A 20,709-nucleotide genomic window follows, 5' to 3' on the forward strand; every position below is an offset into this window, starting at 1 on the left:
TAGTTCACTTTGGCTTGCATGTGGAGCAGACTGAATTAATTGAGTCTGCTTGGAAACGGCAGATCTCCAGCGCATCGTGGGACACAAAATTATGTGTATAAATGCCCCATCTATTCAAAAAGATTTATATTAAATACAGCTGCTGCCTGAGAAAAGATGTAGGGACCGGAAAGTTATTTTATAGAATCTCCTCTTTAACTTTCATTCATAGATAAAGACAATCAGCTGGGGAGATGTTGGAGGCTGGACTGGCCAGGGGGGATCAATTCTCGGCACAAAACGGTAATGTAAAAAATGGTGTTGGCGTTTGTTTTATGCAAGTAGAGCAACAGTGGTCACAAACTAGCAAACTGTCTATCTTTTTACTGTGGAGGCATATATCGATGTACTTTCTTTTTTGTGCTTTAAGAATTTCTTGTACATCTGCTTTCTGCGTGTCTGTTCATAGCATCTGATGAAGTGCATTTGGGTTCATGAAAGCTTCTGCTCTCTCTCTACACATAAAATTTAATTAGTCTATAAAAGTGCATAACTACCCTACCTTCTGACTGACTTAAGACTACATGGCTATAACTATCTTTCTTTTTTTAACATTCAAGATTATTCAGATCAGTATTTTGTGATACTGATACACCCTTACTAAATAGTCCCTTTTAGCATATCATTGTTTTAGGAGACTTGAGAGTATTATTACTGGTATTTACTAGTAGCATCTCTGTAGAAGAAACTTAGAGACTTACACTATAGTGTACAATATGTATGGATCCCTGTGTTGGGTCCTTCATAAGGTCTTCCTGGGCATCTTTACACGTGCTCTGGGGTGAGGGGGTAAGCATTTTAATTAGAGTGGCTCTCAAGAGCCATTCTAATTAAATTCCCCCCAGCATCTCACGTATTCAGTGTCCTGCTCTTAAAAATGGCAATGGGGGTGCTTTAACTATAGCTTATTCAACAAGCTTTAGTTAAAGTGCCCCCACCACCATTTTGAAGCATGCGGATGCTGAATACACATGACACCAAGGCTGTTGAAGTGTGCTAATTAGATTAATCGAATCTGCCCTGATGTGCTGATTAGCACACGTTGGAGCAGGTGTCAAGCACGTGTATAGGTGCCCCCTGTGCCTGTACAGAGAAGCCTGCAGAATCTCAGGTTTTTATAGCTCAAGATGCTTCTTCAGTGTATTTATCACAGCATTTGAAGTGAGGTATCACTTTGCTGATTACTCTATTTGTCTCCACCATCATGTTACCATTGAGGATAGTGAGAGGAAAGCAAGCAAGAATAATATGTTACTTGAGATTTAACAGAACATAGCACAAAACATGTTTAAAGGCTGGCTTTATATAAATATGGGGGGTGAATTTCCAAAAAAAGGGTGCCCCTACTTTTTATTATTATATTATGTAATCAGTTAACTTTATAGAATCACAGATATGATTCCTTAGAGAGTGAATAAAATGCAGAATGTTTCATTGCCTGCTGACACTTTACCCATTTGTTTGGTAGGCTGGTTGGTTGTTAGCAAAATCTATAGACTTTTGACCTCTTCCCTTGTTTTAATTATTTTTAGAACCCTTCCTGCAAAGTATTTGGAGAAGATTGCTGACCAGATGCGCACTTATAATATCAATGCCCTTATGGTTATTGGTGGATTTGAGGTACATTGCATGGTTGATATGTTAATGTATCCTGTAGGGATGGTGTCTTGCATATACAAAGGATCTTTTAACCATCAAACTTTTCTTTTTCACATAACTAACTTTTTTATAGTGAATTTTGACATGTATCTGATATAAGGGCTTTTGGGGATTAGAAGTTTTAGAATTATCAGTTTGTCTACTTTATTCTAGAGTTCCAAGTGCATAACAGGATGCATTTTTCCATAGTCAAAGATTAGGTAGCAGGATAAGGGAGATTTTTCCAATAGGCGCTTTTGAATATCACTCTATCCAAAAATATAGTAAGAACCACACTTGCGGTGTTTTTAAGTCACGCTAACTCATATACACAGTACACTTCAATATATTGTAACTTCAGTGTGAATAACCTAGACATACTTTTATTCTAAGAGACAGTGGCCACAAATAGGCGTTCATTTTTATCAGTTGAAATCTTTTGGGGAGAGGGAGCATACAGACATTCAGTTTGCAATTGTCCCCTCATCCCTGCTCTCCACACCTTCACCAGGTTAGGGTGCCCCCAGTCTGGGGATGGTGTGGGGAGAAGTGTCTGCTTCATTTCTTCTGGTCCCTAGCAGGTAGTGGAGCAGAACCGCACATGTCCCCAGGCAAGGGAAACCCAGGCTTAAGGAATGGGCACTCTACTGCCTTTGTATAGGCATATCTAGGAGGGTACTCAAGCAGCACAGCAAAGCCCCCTACCTGCTCATGGTCTAAGGAGCAGGCGTGGAGCAAGCAAGAGCTGCTCCTCTGCTCAGTTCTTGGTGCCTGGGAGCCAAGTGGACTGAGCAAAGCTTCCTCCCCTACCCTCCCACTCTCAGACTACAGACCCCTATCAAGGGAATGGTAGGGGACTTTGCCCCACTGCTCCAGTCCATTCTTAGACTGTTCCAGGATGTGACTAAAGCAGTAGGGCAATGTCCCCCACCTGTTCCCAGTACTGATTTGTGGAAGTGTGGGGAACATTGCCCCACTTCTTCACTCCCTTCCTCCTGGATTAGATTTGGAGAGAAGCATACAGATATTTATTCTTGCACCAGAAATACTCTCACATGGGAGATCTACCACGTTGACTCCGGAAAAGTCTTCTTCTGGAAGGGCATTATTCCCCCAGGAGAGATTAAGAGAATGTGTACGCTTATCTCCTGTTCTACCAGGAGAATCATCCTCCTGGGAGAAATGTAACACCTGTATGTGTCAAATGGATTTCACTCTCTTCTTCAAAGGATTTTCCCTCTATACAATCCTAGATTCAGGAAAGCTTTTAAGCCTGTGATTAAATTTAAGCAATTTCTTGTGATTTCTTGAATCTAAATAAATGTATGCATGTGTGTAAATATTTTGGTAAGTTAGATTCAAAACTGCTAGATGATTTCTGAGATTTTGAATTAAAAAATACTATTATTTATATTAATATTAAGAAGTATGAGAATTTAATCTGTATAGTAATATTATTCTATGATATAGAGTATTTGGGAACTTTTAAAGTATATAACTACATTGCAAACCAAAGATGTATGTAAACTTTGCTTTTTTTAATGTATATCTTTCGTAATGTATTTATATGTTAGATTTTAGTGGTTCCTTAATACTTCAGTCTGTGATGTGCTGTGGTAAAAATGGCTCTTCCTGTGGCCCCAACCTTGTCCCTCTTTTTATCCCTCCTAATTGTTCACACCGTGCCTGTGCCCAACAGGCCTACCTGGGACTTTTGGAACTGTCAGCTGCCCGTGAGAAATATGACGAGTTCTGTGTTCCAATGGTTATGGTTCCTGCAACTGTATCCAACAATGTACCGGGTTCAGATTTCAGCATTGGTGCAGATACTGCTCTGAACACTATAACTGATGTAAGTCTGTTCAAGTGTGCATACTAACAAATCAGTTAGGTTGCTGCTAACTGAATTGGCCAAAAGTGGGTATTTTTATAGACCGGAACACTGGAAATAAAATTTAGAAAATGTATTGGTTACATCATCCACATCACGCTCATTGAACAAAATTTTCCTATTGAACTTAGCTGTCTCTGTTAGTTTGCCTCAGAAATAGCATCCATTTTCTCATACTCCTGTATCAAAGACTCCATTTTCATGTTTTTGCATTTTTTAAAACTTTTTGATTTTAGAAATTAAACTAGAGCCATATTCACAAATAACATTTTTCACACACACGCAAACACACACACACATCAACAACTGATGGAAAAGCATGGTATGCAAAATTGAAATCTCTACTGGAAATCTATTATTAGAGTTCCTAGTCACAGGGTCACTTTGTTACCAAAATAAAGATCCATTTCTGAATTGTCTAGTACATAATTGCAGTCTAATAAGATAAGGAGAAAACATACTCAATTACTTATTTTAAAAACATAGTTTAGTTTTGTGATCCTAGTTGGAGGGCTGGCTATTTAAGTTTTAAAATATATTTTACATTATTGTAAATTTGGAAAGATTAACTTATTACCCTTTAGATTAACTGTGACACCAGTTGAAAAAAGTGAAATTAGATTATGTTTTGATTTGTTATCAGAGTCAAAATTTAAATGTACAGCTTATCTTAACAAATCAAAACATAATCTAATTTCAGAGTCAAAATTTAAATGTACAGCTTATCTCAGTCACTATGGGCATCTTTACATGAGGGACAGGAGGATGGGATGCTTTAATGAAAGGGCCCACAACATCTTATGTATTCAGCATCCCACGATTCAAAATGGTGATGGGGGTGCTTTAACTAAAGCTTGTTCGATGAGCTTTAGTTAAAGTGTCCCTGCCACCATTTTGAATTGTGGGATGCTGAATGCACGAGGTACTGAGGCGTGCTAATTAGCATGTACCAGCAGACTCGATTAATCGAGTCTGCTTTGATGTGTGCTAATTAGCACACATCAGAGCATGCATTGGGCACATGTGTAGGTATATAATCATCTCGTCATTTTATTTACCTTCAACCAGTGTAGATCCTTGTGAATTATTTGAATTTTGTATTCCATGTCAAGATTATAAACAACTGACCAAAATTTAGTTCTAAATTATTTTCCACAGAAAGTCTAAATTTTATATAATTAGTCCAATTTCCAGTTCTGGTAAATAAAATTCTCCACCCCAAAAAGATTGACACCAAATCAAGGTAAGTAAAATAATGCTGTAGTGCATGATGCCTGTCTGTCTTCTTTTCTTCTTAGGCTTTCTCTGTATATCTAACTGGCACCTTTTTACAGAATTTGTAGAATGTTTCGCATAATTTAGGACACATATTATTATTATTCATTCTTTTTTGCACTACACTTAGAAAGATCCTAGATTTCATATAACTCAATTAATTCATAGACAGACAGTAGTTTTTTATTTTAATATAGCAGTTTTAGTTGATATATTTTACTAATAAAGGTCTAGAGTTTTGTTTAGTTTTTTTTGTATTTTATTTTGCTTAAATATTGTTGTGAGACAATATAAAATGGAATTGTTCAACAAGCCTTTGAGTCAATTTATCTGCACTGAGAACTAAAGTATATTTGACATGCTCAGCTTTGAGCACCTGAACTGAAGCTGTGGTAGACCACTAAGGGTGTGGACATGCATAACAAATAAACTGTTCAAAATGGCACCTATTGGAAGCCAGTTAACAATTGTTGCAGAACAGGGTTCAGACGCACATAAAACTTGAACTGGCCTTAACTGACTGAGAGCTGATTTGCAATTGTGTGAAGTGTTGTGAATCCAACACCTGGGAGTGGGAGTGAGGACCCAACGTGTTATGCCATTCAGAGAATAAGTCGGGGTGGGGGAGTGAGAGGGAGGCGGGGAGTGCTTGCACCCATACTTTTTCACTTTTTTGCTTCTCCTTCTCTCCAAAATGTGAATTCAGTAAACTTCAGTAGCCTGCAGATGACCAAAGTCTGCAGTTCACTTGCCTGATTGGGGAGAAAAAGACCTACTCTTTTTGGCTCCCAGGGTCTGTGTGGGGTTGATGAGGGGTTGCAGTCGAATAGAGTGAGGATGCAGCTGGCTGTTAGAAACAGCTTTTATTGACAAAGCATTGCAAGGGAGCTCATTGATTAAAAACTCCCAGCAAAGGGGGAAAGAAGAGACAGTATAGCAGTGTTTCCCAACCAGTGTGCTGTGGCACAAAAGCATGCCATCAGAAATGAACAGGCGTGACGCAGAACTTTGCCGTGGCAGTGAGCTACAATAGGTATAAGGATGGGGAATGGCTTAACAGGTGTCACAGAATTTTTTTATTAATGTAAGTGTGCCTTGGGCTGGAAAAGGTTGGGAAACACTGCAGTAGAGGTCTGGTTGTGTACCAGAGCTGCCAAGTGCAGGGAGGAGAGGAGTTGATACAGCATGGAGTGCTTGGTGGACTGAGTAAACCAGGGTTGTGGAACTCTTGGTGTCCACTCCAAAGGACTGAACTGGTTCAAAATAGTATTGTTTTTCCAGGCTCATTTTTGAACCATCCCAGATGGCTTTAAACCTGTTTAACAGGTGTGCTTGTGTGTCCACTTCAGGTTTAAACCACATTTAAGCCATCCTAAGGATTATGTTTATCCAAAAGGCTGCTAATGTACATAGCTCATTTCACCTCTAGGCCACACATTCAAATGAAGCTCTATAGTGATTTGTCTGTAGTATCTGGATGATGTCTTTCAATGTGAATATAGTCTCAGTCTAGGTCATATAACTGATCATGGTGAACAGACTTATTGAACTTCCTGTTGAGTTCACTGAACTTCTAGAAATAATTTCACCAGAACATCTTTGGCACCCAAACACACCACTTAAGTACTTCAGTAGACAATATTGGAAGTATTTGAATAGTGGAGTATTGGATCTTCTACCCTTGTAGTGCTTGTTCTTTGAATAAATATGACATGTTGTTAATATACCGGCGCCCTTTTTGAGCACTAAAGTGACCTGACGTTAAGTTCCATGTATTCAAATCAACTATTTATGTTGTTCTTTTTACTTAAATGCCAAAGTTCTTGTCAATTTGCAGTAAGGTAAGTACGTAATCTGCTTTTGTGTAATCAGGCCTCTAGTGTGTGTGTGGGGTGGGGGATGGTAATTGTCAGAACTTCAAAATATTAATGGTGGCTAGTTACTTTTCCATGCTGCCTGTATTAAAATGTCTAAAAAGTTTCTAGGCTCAGGAGAACCATCTTAAATGCAGTAGTAGATACTGAACTTATAACTGACAATATTTGCCCATACTCAGAGACATTACACCTTTCTATAATGCAAGTGCAACTTCTTGCAAGTAAGTGATGCATCATATACCTGATGTTGCCCAGGATGGTACTTGGGTCATAAAGGCTAGAATAAGAAATAAAGTCTCCCCTAACCACTACTAAGTCCTGAAGTAGATGAACTCCATATATCATTTACATAAAGCCGATAGTCATCCAGTGGTACTTTGGCATTATTTCAAGTAGTTAGGCCCAGATTTTAGGCATTGAAAGATTCAGAATTGTAATAACTATGCCTGCTTTTCAAAAGTCACTAAGGGCTTACCTACTTTGCGGCAGCAGTGAGTCCTGGCCAGAGCCACCCCTTGGGTGGCACGAATCAGGGCAACCACCCTGGGTCCCACACTTTGGGGGACCCTGCGGACAGTGCCGTACAGGTCCTGCAGACAGCGTCATTGGCACATGCTGAGGGCGCCACCCCTCTGCACTGCTGCCATGTGCCGCTGGCTTCACACTCAGGCCACTCAGCACCTGCTCCCCTTCCACCCACTTGCCACCCCCACTGCTCCGCCCTCTCGCCACCCCCTGCCCTCCACACAGGTCCCACACAGGCTGATATACCCCGGGCCTCGCACATCCCTAGGGTTGGCTTTGGTCCTGGGACAGAGGGGTCTAAGCATGTCCTGCAGTCTGTGCTCATGGACATGCTCCAAACTTGGTTGTATGCCAGTGAGGCTACACCAGACTCATCCCTCTGAATCTGCTCTTGAGCTTTGGTATTCCTGACAGCAGTTGTCAGGGGTGAGTTTGGAGTGGCCTCATTGACATACTTGAGTGCAATACAGCATGGGCTCAGGTGGGTTTACTTGTGTCCCTCCACATGAGCCTTGCTACTGCCACAGTTCAGGTAAACCTTAAGGTATTGATTTTGTCATGTTGGTATCACTGATACTCTCAGAGTTGCAGCTCAGACACTGCCTAACCTGTGTATCTGTGTTATTCCATCGGTTGACATTTTTGGAGCAGTCTTAAGTACTGCTGATGCCCAACTGAAAACAAACTAACTCAGCTGAAAAAATTTACTTGGTGACAGGCTGCATAGTGATGAGGTATTATCTAACCGCATTAAAAAATCTGGGCCTTAGCAGCCTACCCACAGCAGGGTTGAGAGTTTCACTGGTCAAAAAATACTTAGCATTTGACCAATCAAGTGTTGTCAAATGATGATCAAATATTTCAAGCATTCATTTATTATAATGATAAAAAGAGAGAATTTAATTTTCAGTAGGTTAAATACTTTCGCTAATATATACATTACAATATCTATTATATATTAATAATTAATGTGTATTCATTAGCATAAGTATCTAACCTACTGAAAATTAAATAATCTATTTTATTACCACACACACACACACACACACTAATATCTATATATAACAGTTAACATATATATTGGCCATTAGTTATATATAACAGTTAACTAATATATATACACAACTAACTTATATATATATTAGTTAACTGTATATATATATGGATTTCAATTTCATTGCTTCCCAGTAACAGTTAAGTTGTATATAATTTAACTATTATTGTGAAGCAGTGAATAACGGTTAACTTTTATACATGTATGTATGTATGTATGTATGTATGTATGTATGTATAAAAGTTAACCGTTATTCACTGCTTCACAATAATAGTTAAATCATATATAAGTTAACTGTTACTGGGAAGCAATGAAATTGAAATCCAAAAAATTGTAATGATTTTTTATAATTATTAATGTTAGGTAAGTGTAAATGTTAATGATATTCAAGATAGAACAGTTCTTCTTTTCCTTGGCTTTTATCCTACATACCAGGATAAAATAGTTTCCAAATAAAAATTATATTAAACAGAACTAAAAGGCACATAGTAACTATAAAAGACAAAAGTCAGTTTTTAAAATGCAGTTATGCTATATAGGCAGCAGGCCAAGTGTTCAAGCATTCTACTGTTTGCATTTGGAGATGCTTGCAATTACAGCAGATGGCCAAGGGGGAAGCTTTTCTGTGATCCTGGTTTTGATTCTTCCTTCAGCACAGAATATGTTCTGCAGCCATGGCTTATCAAGTGGGAGAGTGAAAAGAGGCTGGAAGAGCCCAGGAGTGAGGACTAGTGCAGAGTGCATCTGCTTTTGAGAGAGAGAGGGAGAGTGTGTGCATGTCTGTGTGCACAAGCCCTTGTTATGATGCATTAAAAATGGCAGGCTACCACCTACACAAGGGTATTCTTGACTTTTTAAAATATTTGACAATTTTTAACTAGTCAAATAATGGGTAGTCAGTTGACATTGTTTGACAGATCAGTTGATTGGCTTGCCAACCCTAGTTTCCCAGAAATCTCTGGTATTTAGATTTGTCAATGACTTTCAGTTTTGCAAATGAGCTGTGGGCTCTAAAATGCATTGGGTGTTGCAGTGCTTGAATATAACAGTTCATTAAAAACCTTTAAAAATCTGGATCCTAAATATTTTCTGTTAATTGGATTTGGGGAAAGTATTATAGAGTCAATAGGCCTGAGAGTTTATGAGAGTGCTATATAAGAGATGAGGAGTACAAAATAGCACTTTGTACCCTGACGTATCATAAAAAAAACAAAATAAAATTGGTACGGTACAGCCAAGGCTTGTGTAGTTCTCAGCACCAAGATCTAAAGTCTGTTGCAAGATTCTTGGATAATATGGTTCTCTGGCACACCACACTTAGAATTCTCTTCTAGCTTCATTTGAGATGAATTAGACAGCTTGCAGCTATTATTTCAGGGCCATGATAGAGAGGTTTGTTTTCTTTATGATCATGAAAGCTAAAGCTTTTGAAATTAAATCTGGAATTCTGTAACCAAATGTAAATCAATAAAGCGTTTTCTCAACAAATTCTGTGCCCTGTGACTCTACAGATCTGAGGTCCTAAATAAAGTGAAAAAATGAAATTAAGGGTGCAGACAGAAGTGACAATTTTTGCCGGATCTGGCCACAGAAAGCTATCTATAGCTATGACCAAACACAAGTGCATGGCTGCAGACCACTTCAGAAATGGCTGTCAGGTGAAAATCTGAACCCTCATTACCTGAGGGTTCAGATGAAGACTTTTCAAAACAGCATCTTCTGTAATTTTTGTCTATCTGTCTGCCAGCCCCCAAGCTGTTTTCAGAATGGGAGGGAGGAAAGGGAGAAGAAGGAATTGAGTCTAGGGTTTTTTTCAGCCCCTGCTGGATGGTAAGGTGGGTGTACTAGAGCTTCCACTCGAGGTGGGGGGGCTCCAATTCACCCATCCTGCCCTCCAGCATCGGCTGGAGAACCACTAGAAGGAGTTCCCTCTGCTTCTTCCCCCCCCCCCTCTTCTGAAAACAGGGACATCTGGGAGGGAGGAGGGGCTGGGCCATTGCTAGGGGAAATTGGCTGCAGGCTGCAGCCAGCAGGTAGATTCCCCTCCCCTCCCCTCTGGAATCAACAGTGAATTTCTGTTTGGTCCAGGAAACTGTTGTAACTCAGGATGCTTCCTATAAAGCGTTCTGAGTTACAATCAAGGAGTTGCACTTCTGTCTGCACCCCTTAATTTCAGTTTCTTCAACAGCTAGCAGAGCCAGGTAAAACAATGAGGAGAAACACAATAATTGAGGAGCAAAAGCATAACTTAATGATGAGCCAGGAGATGCTAACTGAAAGAATAGATCTGAGCAGGAAATGGGAATAAGAGAATTTTTGAGTTAGTGGATATGGAATTAAGTGTGAAGAAAAGGGATAAGTATCAGCCCAAGATACTGTTTGGAAAAGAGGAGGTTCTAGAAACGTGATAGCCATAGCCAATTGTGAAGGGAAAAGACAGTCGGTTAGGGAAGCAGCTGAAGAAAGGGATGAATCATTTAATCCTGATGGGTAGGGAACCAGCAACAGCAAAGTGGCTGCTAGGGCCTTAGAGGCTGAATTAGTGCACGTTGTTGAACTTTAATATAGTTTATATTAAAGGCACATTTATAAAGTTTAAGAGTTGATTGGTACATCCAATAAGCATGCAACAGGCACAAGCAGTTAGTATTATAAAGGCTTATCAGCAGCCTTTTGAACTGGAATACAAGTTGTTAATCTATAGTAAATGATTAATTTTGTATTAAACTATCCATTAATAATTTCTGAGCTCTCTATTAATTATGTGTAACCTACCAGTCACACAAGCATTTGTATCTGTCTGGTAACACAAATGTTAGGTTGGTGCATATAATCATGTGATGGTGATACTGGCTTATAGTACAGTCTTCACACCTTTACTAAACCACTTGCAATAAATGAAGTGGCAAAATATTTAATGCAAGTGAAATGTATGTTTCATGATAGAGTGACTAAATGATTGTACCAGTTACTGCTTTCTCTCCAACTCTGCTGTTTTCCCCAAAACCTCTACAGCTCTGCAGGTATGCTCTTTGGTGCTTTGCTGGGATCCAAGCTGCTTTGAGGTTGTACCAAACAAGACTAACTCCCAAATTGATTTTTTTTTTCTATTGGAAGGAAAAGCTCTAAGAAGGCTGGGTAAGGGTTGAGACAACGGCTGCTCTTAGATTTTTTTTTTTTTCCATCAGGACTTTTTACAAGGCTGATATTGGAAGAAAATATCTTCCTTTATTCCTGGCACTTCTAAGCACTTCCTAACAGGGCAGCTTCTAAAGCTAGAAATTAGAAACAGTTCTTCCCTAGATTAAAATTTAGGTGAAATTTGCTAAAGTTTTCTGAATTATCCTGGATTGGAGTGGACTTCAGAATTGTGAACTTGTCTCCTGCCTCCACTCATGCTCTCTCCCAGGTAAATCTTACCTTCTCCCATTACTGCACTGCACAGCTGCCTGGTGATTTCAGTGGGGCAGTCTGATTGGGTGGCTTGCAGAGCTTCCCTAAAGTACTCAACTGAGGGCCTTGTGAGACCTTATCCTATAAGATGAACAGATGTTAATCAGTTTAGTGCTGTTTGGCTTATTGAAGCAGTCACACAGTTAAGGCAAAAACCCAGCTCTGATTGCCCCTCACCTGCACAGCTTTGACTTGCCATTAGAGGCCTGCTGAGCAGGGGCAGCACTAGGAGCTAGGGGAAGGACAGTTTCACTGCTCCTTTAGGGCAGTCAGTGTTGCAGCCCTGGTGTCTCCTGCTGCCCCTTGGATTGGCTCTCCTCCCAGCTCTAGTGAGCCAGTTTGTGGTGGAGCTGCCTCTCTGCTGCCTCTCACACCAGCTCTGCTCCCAGCCCTGCGCCTGAGAGCAGAGCTGGTGTGAATGGCAGTGGGGAGGTAGAGCTCCCAACTGCTCAGATTGACTCACTCTGCTCCTGGCAAGGTGCTGTGCCCTGGCTTCCTCACTCAACCACTGCCTTCTGGGATGCTGGGGGACTTCAACTTGAGTGGAAAAACTATGGAGAATGGCTGCAAGTTAATGGAATGGGAGCAAAATTAGGCAAATTATAGAAAATCCTACCCTGGAGAGGTGTAACATTAAACTAAAGTGAGTACTTTAAACCACTTAAAAGGTGTTTAATGTGCAGCTATTCTAGGGGTTAAGAGCTCCAGAAGCTGCCTTGAGTACTGTATAACAAGGCCTTAAGGTGCTGTTGCACCCATTCTTCAAACTGGTTTAACAGTCAAAAAAGAGCTGACTAGCCTCAGCTCTTTTTGTTTTGATATAAAAGGGACCAGACTACTATGAACCTCAGGAGACGAACAGGATCAAGTACTATAAGACTTAAACTTCATTTTGAGACTCATTATGTATATAGGGATTTTCAGTTCTCTCTGTCTAGTGGTTGCTCAGGCTTAATGAATATTAAAGAAGAATTGGACTTACCCACTTACTAAATTAGAACAGATGCACATTCTGTTGTCCTTCATCTCCAGAATAGGTGCTAGGACTGCTGTAATACTGCTGTCAGCAACAGCTCAAACACCTCACACTACATTTTTTTTTCTCCTGATTTGTATAGTATTTAGGAACTCCATAATGACAAAAAAGACACATAATGCCACTTTTCTTGAAAGGATTTTAAAATGTTCCTGCAAACCTGTTGACCAAATTTGTTTGCATATGTGACATTCCTGCATTTTTATGGACAATAATCAAACTGCATGCACAAAATAGGTGTTTCCAGGTGTATGCTTTTAAAAACATTCTTTGAAAATGTGGACCTTATTTTCACACACACGCATACATACATATGTCTCTCTGAGGCTGACAGAGGCTTATCTTTACCTTCTACAACAGAGTAGCTTAAAAAAATTAGCTTTCATAGTAGTAGTAGTAGTACATTCATAAACATTTTCTTCCATTTTTAGGTATCTTCTGGATGACTTTAAAAAAAACACCTTTAGTGTATAGCCTACATGTTGCTCATTTAACTTTCTTTTTGAAGCATTACTTCCACTACCTTTATGCTGCTTACATTTATGCTTCGCTTCAAATCTCTGCACCATCCACTACCATTTTCACTCTGTACTAACTCACATTAACCTCCTTCTGGGCTTTCTTCAGAAGAGCACTGTGCCAATGCAACCCAAGTGCACTGTTGTGGTATTTACAGGACATTGTTTTTTTTTTCTAAACATCACCAATTTTGGTTGTGGGGTTTTTTGTGCCAATGGAAAGCCAAACCTCCCATCACATGCAAGGAGCCACTAGCACAGTACATAATAACTTATCATCCATTGGCAAGGACTGAATCACTAATAATGCTTGTACCACTGCTTCAGGCCTATGAAAGTTGTCTGCAATTATATGAGGCGCGTTCCCGCTTTGAGGAGTTTTGCATACCTATCTGTGTATTGCCTGCTACTATTAGCAACAATGTACCAGGCACAGACTTTAGCATTGGTGCTGACACTGCCTTGAATGCTATTGTAGAGGTAAGACTGCATTTCCTTTTAAAACTAAAACCATACAATGTATAGTTTTAAGATACCAGAAAGACCTGAAAATGTCTAGTTTCCTGAAAAATATAGTTTAAATCATTAAGATTCTCTAACTGGAAAGTTGTCAATGTTTCTATGTCTGGTTGAAGATTAAATTGATTCAAATTGAATTAACTACACCAGATGTTGTTTAGCTTATGGTTTGGGGGATTCTTTTAGATAATGTCATAGACTCACTATTTCAATGCATTAGGGCATTTGTTTTCACTAATAATAAAGGTTCTTGTTGTTTGAATTGATTTGTTTAAAACTACTCGCTATATAAAATGAAGCAAGAAAACATTCATCTTTGAAAAGTAAACACAATGATTACAAAGGCAGTGACTAAGGCTGCAGTTCAGGAGGTATGTACGTACATACTTAACTCTAAGTTTGAGTAGTGCTTTGACTTCAGTGGGATCAGGCATGTGCTGACTGTTAAGTCTTGCTGAATTGGGGCCTAGTGACTGCCACGCTTAAAATATTTAAAGTGAATTTTGTACATTGGCTATGTTAATGCTTGTGTCACCAAAATTCTTGACATGTGAAATATCATCAAGATTGTGCAGGTTTCAGTTAAGATTTTCAAGCTTTTCATTTGAAATGGGCCAGATGATCAGAATGGGCAGGTTCAAATTTTGTTGAAGGGCCCACTCTGCTTATTGCCACCAAAGATGTAATTTTCTCTCCATGTTATAACACAAACATGTTCTGATATTCAAAATACGGGATTTTATATTTTTCTAATACTTGCTTCTTAGTATTACTTGAAAAACAGAAATGTCAACTCAATCAAAAGACGTTTTTTAGTGTCTATTTATTTATTTATTTATTTCATATATTTTCTTTATTCTCTTCCAATTTTTGTCACCAAAGCTTACAAATCACATTGATTTTTGTCACCGACCTTGCTCAGAAAGATGTGTCCCTTGCTACTATGACATTTTTCTTAATGTCCAACTATTATAGTAGCAGCACAGAAGCTCCTTTACTTTACACAATAGCCTTGCTGAATAGGGCCATTCCCGGCGGTGGGGGGGCGGGGAATTGCAAAGCCAGGGACTTGAACCGGTCTCTCACAACCAGATGAATCATTTAACCACTGGGCTATAGAGTCAGCTGAGGCTCCTTCACTCTCTCCGATTTTAAACTGCTCCACTTCATAAAAATAATTACCAGTTTATTAGGCCAGAGCAAGACTGAAAGTGAAAAATGAATAAGTAGGACATTTGGGTAGGACAGGTTCAACACGTTAATATATACTCGAAGTGGATCAGCTCCAGTGAAGGAGATTGAAAGAGACCCATGCCATGTCATGAAACCTAGTTATATGATAGCCAGGGTCCTCATCTAGGTGAGGTTTGTTTCCCTGCTGTAAAACAAGCAGAGCAGAGATGTGAGCCTGTCTGTCTCCTCACCTTTTTTGTGGCGGGGAGAAAAATTCAAAATGTCTTGGTTTCATTCTGGCGCACAATGAGAAAACGGTGGCAAGAGTATGACACTATGAAACAGAGGCAGGGCAGAGGTGTTTTTCCCATCTTAATTTCTATATCTGAAAACAGCAGATCAGAGTAGCATGGCTTATATCAATGAGGCAAAAGCCTTCACCAAAGAATGCAAATATGGGAGAAATCCCCACAGCATAAAGAGCTCTACGTTTCATAGAGTTGGCTATTGCTATTATATCCCTTAGCTATTGCTTCTATATAATGCCATTTTACTGTAAGTAGCACAGCTTTCCACAATCGTTTAGATTCAAAATGTGTTGCTACAAAAACTGGCCACATTTCCATTATTACTACTTGATACTACAGGTTGCTGTAATGTTAAAGAATAATTACTGGTTTTAATATTTAGCTAGCTAGATGCTACATAACATAGTACTTAGATACTTCTGGGAATGGCATACTATAGACACTGAGATGGTACCATAGTGTACTCCTGGTGGAACCTGGGAAAAACTAGTTATTGAGATGAAAAACTTTTGATTAATAGATTCATACTCAGATTTTCAAGCTAGAAAAGACTATTCTCATCATTTAGCCTCATCTCCTGTATAACAGTCAACTATGCCTTTCCCATAATTTCTGCATCAAGTTTAGAGCAGCTGATCTGATAATAAGAATCCCTGTATTACAGCCACCCTTGAGCTGGATAAAATCTTTCTAGTTAGTGACAGATCCAGGTGGTAAATCCGGGCTTCTCCATCCAGTTATTCTGAAAGTGAAAGAACAGTGCAAAAATTATTAGTGTGTTTTTTTTTTTCTTCAGTCATCCTAACCATTGGTAATATAAAATATATTACAAAATAATAAATATTATGAATTATTTGACATGATTCAAGGAAAGGCCAGTGTTCTCACAAACATTTAGAGATACGAGATCCCTTGATTTTAACATTCAATTCAGGGTGTGTTAAAGGGGGAAGTTTTTGAGAAGTTGTGTCCTTTCTGGTCATTTTTAGAAAGTTTCCCTGTGATCACTTTCATTTCAACAAGACGTGAAAATACCAAGAAGTTTCTTGAATGCTATTTGAATTGAGAGATGCCTGGTAGTTCATGTTAAATCTGTGTCCTGTAGCTTCTGCAGTTCTTAGCACAGTATTTATTGCTTTTATCTTTTTATGAACTAATGTTTGTAGATTATTGTTTATGTCTCAGCTTAAATAGAACTTGCTGTCACCTGTATAAGCCTACAGATATCATCTTATACAGTGTAGGTAAGATGTGGTTAAGGTGTTGGGTTCCCACAGTCTGTGTGTGCTCCTGGGCATGAAACAGTAGAAATTGGCTTTAGTGGAAATTTTAGGAGAATCTGTATGGATATTATGTTTGGGAAATGAATCAGTAGAAACCAAAGACTGTAGCCTATTAAATTCCAGTTATAAAGACAACTGGTTAGGGTAGTGACATGCAAGCAGGGATGATCTTTCAAGATCTTTTGAAAGATGTTGAAGAGTGATGAGATAAGCAGATAAGGGCAGGCTCATGCCTGGCCACTCCCTTGCCTGAGCAACCTGGTACCTCTGTGAGGAAGTAAATACTGTAATTTTTGTAAATGCAGTGCTGTTCAATTCACAAAAGTTTATATAGGGTGCTTTAGGAATAATGAGGGGTGCCTTAAGTCTAAAAAGATTGAGAAACACTGGGCTGAGAATTGTTTAATTGTAATCAGAGTTGAATTAGAGCCCAGCCAGACTGTTTTATTCTAGATCACAGAGCATGCTTCTTTTTTTTTATAGCTTTGTTTAGAAGGCCACCCCACAGTTTTAAGAATGCCATCAGAAGTGCATATGTCCCCCAAACTTCATTACTATTATAGCAGTTTTAGGAAGCAGCCAGCCAGCCAGAAGGATAAAATAAGCATTAATTATATTTGCCAAGTGACTCTATTTTTAATATAGAAGATGTGACTGAAGAAATGTAGTCCTCCAAAATAAAATTATCTTTGACATGGTAACATTTCCATTCGAATGCAAAGATTAGTAATCTTATTACGATGATAAAGAATTATACAGTGTATGGTAATGAATTTCATGTTCGAGTTGCTAATGTTCTGTGCTTTGGTTAGACATGTGATCGCATCAAACAGTCAGCCAGTGGGACCAAACGTCGTGTGTTCATCATTGAGACCATGGGTGGTTACTGCGGTTACCTGGCCAATATGGGGGGCCTTGCTGCAGGTGCTGATGCTGCTTATATCTTTGAAGAGAAGTTTGATATTCGAGAGCTCCAGGTATGCAGTATGTTTGTATTTTAAATGTTTTGGTCAATTTTAAAAAGGGTCTAAAAGCATACTTACGTAAATCTTACTATTTATGCATTATTTGTAATAATAACAACAAAAGTAATAATATAGAGATGATTATGATAATAATGTCATAAAAGCATATTATACTTTGTATTAGTAGGTTGTGCCACTTTTAAATCCATTCCAAACACATTCATACACATTTCAAAATATTCTGTCAGTGTGAATGCACTTTATAGTAGACCATGCAGGCAGTCAATCCTCATTTATGGTATTAAACACAGACAGAGGGCCAAAAATGCAACACCTAGTCACACTGGCTTCATTACGTGGATGAATAATGCTTTAAGTTTCTGCTTATTAATACATATTAAATAGGCATAACTGAGCAAAATAAAAAGGAAAATTTTGTTTCATTAAATCATAGAGAAGTAGGGCTGGAAGGGACCTCTGGAGATTATCTAGTCCAACTCCCTGCCTGAGGCAGGATCATTCCTCTCCAAACCATCCTTGTCTAAGCTATCACTAAAACTATATAGGCAACCCTGTCACAGAACCACAAGGCATAGATAGCACTGTAACTTGTCACAGGTAAAGCAAGGGGGACAATGGCAGTGTCTTGCTGCTGCAGGGTTTGTTAAAATATGTTTCAGAGACCAAGGAAGAAGGTCATTCCCCCTGCTACAGGGGAAGGCAAAAACCCCCATGGTTCATACCAGTCTGGCCATGGGTTAAAATTCCTTCCTGGCTCCAAATGTGGCAATTGGTCCAACCCTGATCAGAGGGGCAAGATTCTCTAGTTAGGAACCTCTGGGTTTTAGTCCTACCAGGAGCATTGGCATCCTCCAGTCAGAATCCCCAATCTTGGCTACAGCCAACACCCAATGCCTCTAAGGAAAAGTGAAAAAAAAACCCCAATCTTGACATTTGTAACAGAAAAAGGGGGCGGGAGGGGGGAATCCTTCCCAGCTCCATGCAGCAATCAGCAAAGCCCAGAAGCCTGGGGAATGCCCACAGTATAGTATAGATATAGCTACACCTAGATTATCGCTGACTAATGGCTGTCCAACCTATACTAAATGTATCTACTGCAGGATTTATGCATCTTCAGAAGTATCTGGTCTTGTACTGCCCGCTGGAGTCGGGCATCTGGATTTAGACAATTTTAGGGTTTGATTCACCATCAAAATTCCTGTGTTCCCATGTAAATAAATGCATCAAAAATACCAAGCTCACTGCTTTGCCACTGGATTGTGTGCGCCCAAAATGCAGTGCATGCTATTGAAATAATAGTTGTTGGTAGAAGTTGGTGGAAGAAGTTAGTATTAACCTCAAACTGGTGACTTTTACTCTTATCAGGTGCAGATGGACATGCAAGAAATTGTTGATCATTTGAATGGCAGATTTATCATGTTTGATTCAGCATGGTTTGCATGACTTGTTAAAAACACATTTATTTTTTCTAGGCTAATGTGGAACATTTGACGGAAAAGATGAAAACCAGCATCCAGCGTGGTCTAGTGCTGAGGTAAGGTCATTTCTTTAGCCTGTTCCATGAAAATGAAGTATTTTACAAACTTTGTTGCCATGTAGAATCAATGAACAGACTCAATACTTTCTTAGCAGGAATTTATAGTGGAAGAAAAAGTGAAACTGAGGATCCGGTCTAAGCCCTCAAAATGAAAAACTGAAGCTTAATTCTCATTTTAGCTCTTTTCTGGTAATGATCTGGGGTTTTAGATTATACCTTCAAGTGTTGCAGTTTAACTGAAGAGTGAAGAAAATGGAAAAAGGAGATTACACGAAGCGCTATTTTGTTTTTTTTAATGTTTTAAGGATGAAATTTACTACTGTGTTGAGGGGCTAGCAGAGGATCAGTGCAGCTCTTAAATTTGAATTAGCACTTGGAATGTCTTGAGGCGCACACACATTGTTCTGATCATCTGCATACAGTGGCATACTTCAGACTTCACCTGGTGTCAGAGAAAAAAAATTGCCATGTCAGGTTTACCCTGACAGGTGAAGAAGTTTCCTACATGTCAACTTCATATTGTCTAACTTTGCTCCTAATCTAGTCAGAGTGGCTTAGAGTGACATTTTGAACTATTTACTCTTAAGAATACTTCTGGTCTGTCCTATATGAAGGCAGCCTAAAGGCATGTTGTCAGCATTTCCATCTGCCTTATGTTCTAGACAAGCTGGATGCATCTGTATCAAACCTTAATTTTCTCTTTTTCCTTCCCACATGACACCTAAACTGAGTTTCCACACATTGTATCAATTCAACTTTCAGAGCTCTGGATCTCTTCAATCTCATATAGAGACTATGAACAAGAAGCGGAATTTCAAGAAGATGCCACACTACCTTCAAATGTACCTCTTAAAAACTCTCATAAATGAGTCTGTCATCAGTTATGTTCTGACGTTGTAAGGAAGGCCTAGAAAAATCTTATGATAAATGTAACTATCAAGTACTTGTAATAAGTTGGTATTAAAACATCTGGGGCAATAATTGATCACAGTGACATATGTGGTTCATAAAACTGGAAACAAATAAGGATATTTAAAATCTACTAATCTGCAATTCAGACTTTCCATCATTTCTTCTGTAAATGATGTCAAGATCTGAAAGAGGCCATATGCCTCACTTTCTTTTTGCCCTTGCCTTCACTAGGAATGAAGATAGTTAAAATTTGGTAACCAGCATGCTAAAACTTGGTGTAGGCAAGGCAGCTTGCACTTTAACAGCTAACACTAGTTAAATACAATATTTTTGTGTCTCTACACAATGATCTTAAGACATGTTAACTAGCATGGTTTTGAATCTTACCTTTTTTCTCTAGTCGGCTCTCATCCATTGCAACCTTACCATCATCTATTAGACTAGATGGACCATTGGTCAGACCCAGTCTGGCCCTTGCTATGTTTCTTCACAGACTTTACTTCTTACTCTTAAAACAATGAGGAAGCAAGCTCCAGAGTCTGAGAAATGAGTTGTAGCAGGAAATCACCAGGCCTATTCACCCAGCATGCTAATCTAATCTTCAAAAGTACACATGAAGGGAGAGAAACTTGAGTTTTGTAGCTGTGGATATAGACTTCTTATGTATTAGAAAAGGGGTGTCCAA

General features: G+C 39.0%; 1 protein-coding gene across 8 annotated transcripts in view; it reads left to right on the top strand.

Annotated features, from left to right (window-relative positions):
• The window catches only part of PFKP (phosphofructokinase, platelet), an 87,380-nt gene that overhangs the window by 60,535 nt on the left and 6,136 nt on the right, over window positions 1–20,709 (top strand). For 4 of the 8 annotated variants that reach the window (XR_003094193.1, XM_025204678.1, XM_025204679.1 and 1 more), the window contains exons 14-19: window positions 212–282; window positions 1,572–1,659; window positions 3,377–3,529; window positions 13,634–13,786; window positions 17,402–17,566; window positions 19,048–19,109. Coding sequence is in view for 7 of the 8 variants with exons in the window: in XM_025204678.1 (XP_025060463.1) it covers window positions 212–282; window positions 1,572–1,659; window positions 3,377–3,529; window positions 13,634–13,786; window positions 17,402–17,566; window positions 19,048–19,109 (692 nt within the window). In the remaining variant the exon portion in view is untranslated. The remainder of the gene's footprint in view (window positions 1–211; window positions 283–1,571; window positions 1,660–3,376; window positions 3,530–13,633; window positions 13,787–17,401; window positions 17,567–19,047; window positions 19,110–20,709) is intronic. The other 4 variants (XM_006024061.3, XM_006024064.3, XM_006024060.3 and 1 more) reach the window with 2 other exon arrangements.

Source organism: Alligator sinensis, unplaced genomic scaffold, assembly GCF_000455745.1.
Source record: "Alligator sinensis unplaced genomic scaffold, ASM45574v1 scaffold43_1, whole genome shotgun sequence".
In the NCBI taxonomy this organism is placed as follows: Eukaryota; Metazoa; Chordata; order Crocodylia; family Alligatoridae; genus Alligator; species Alligator sinensis.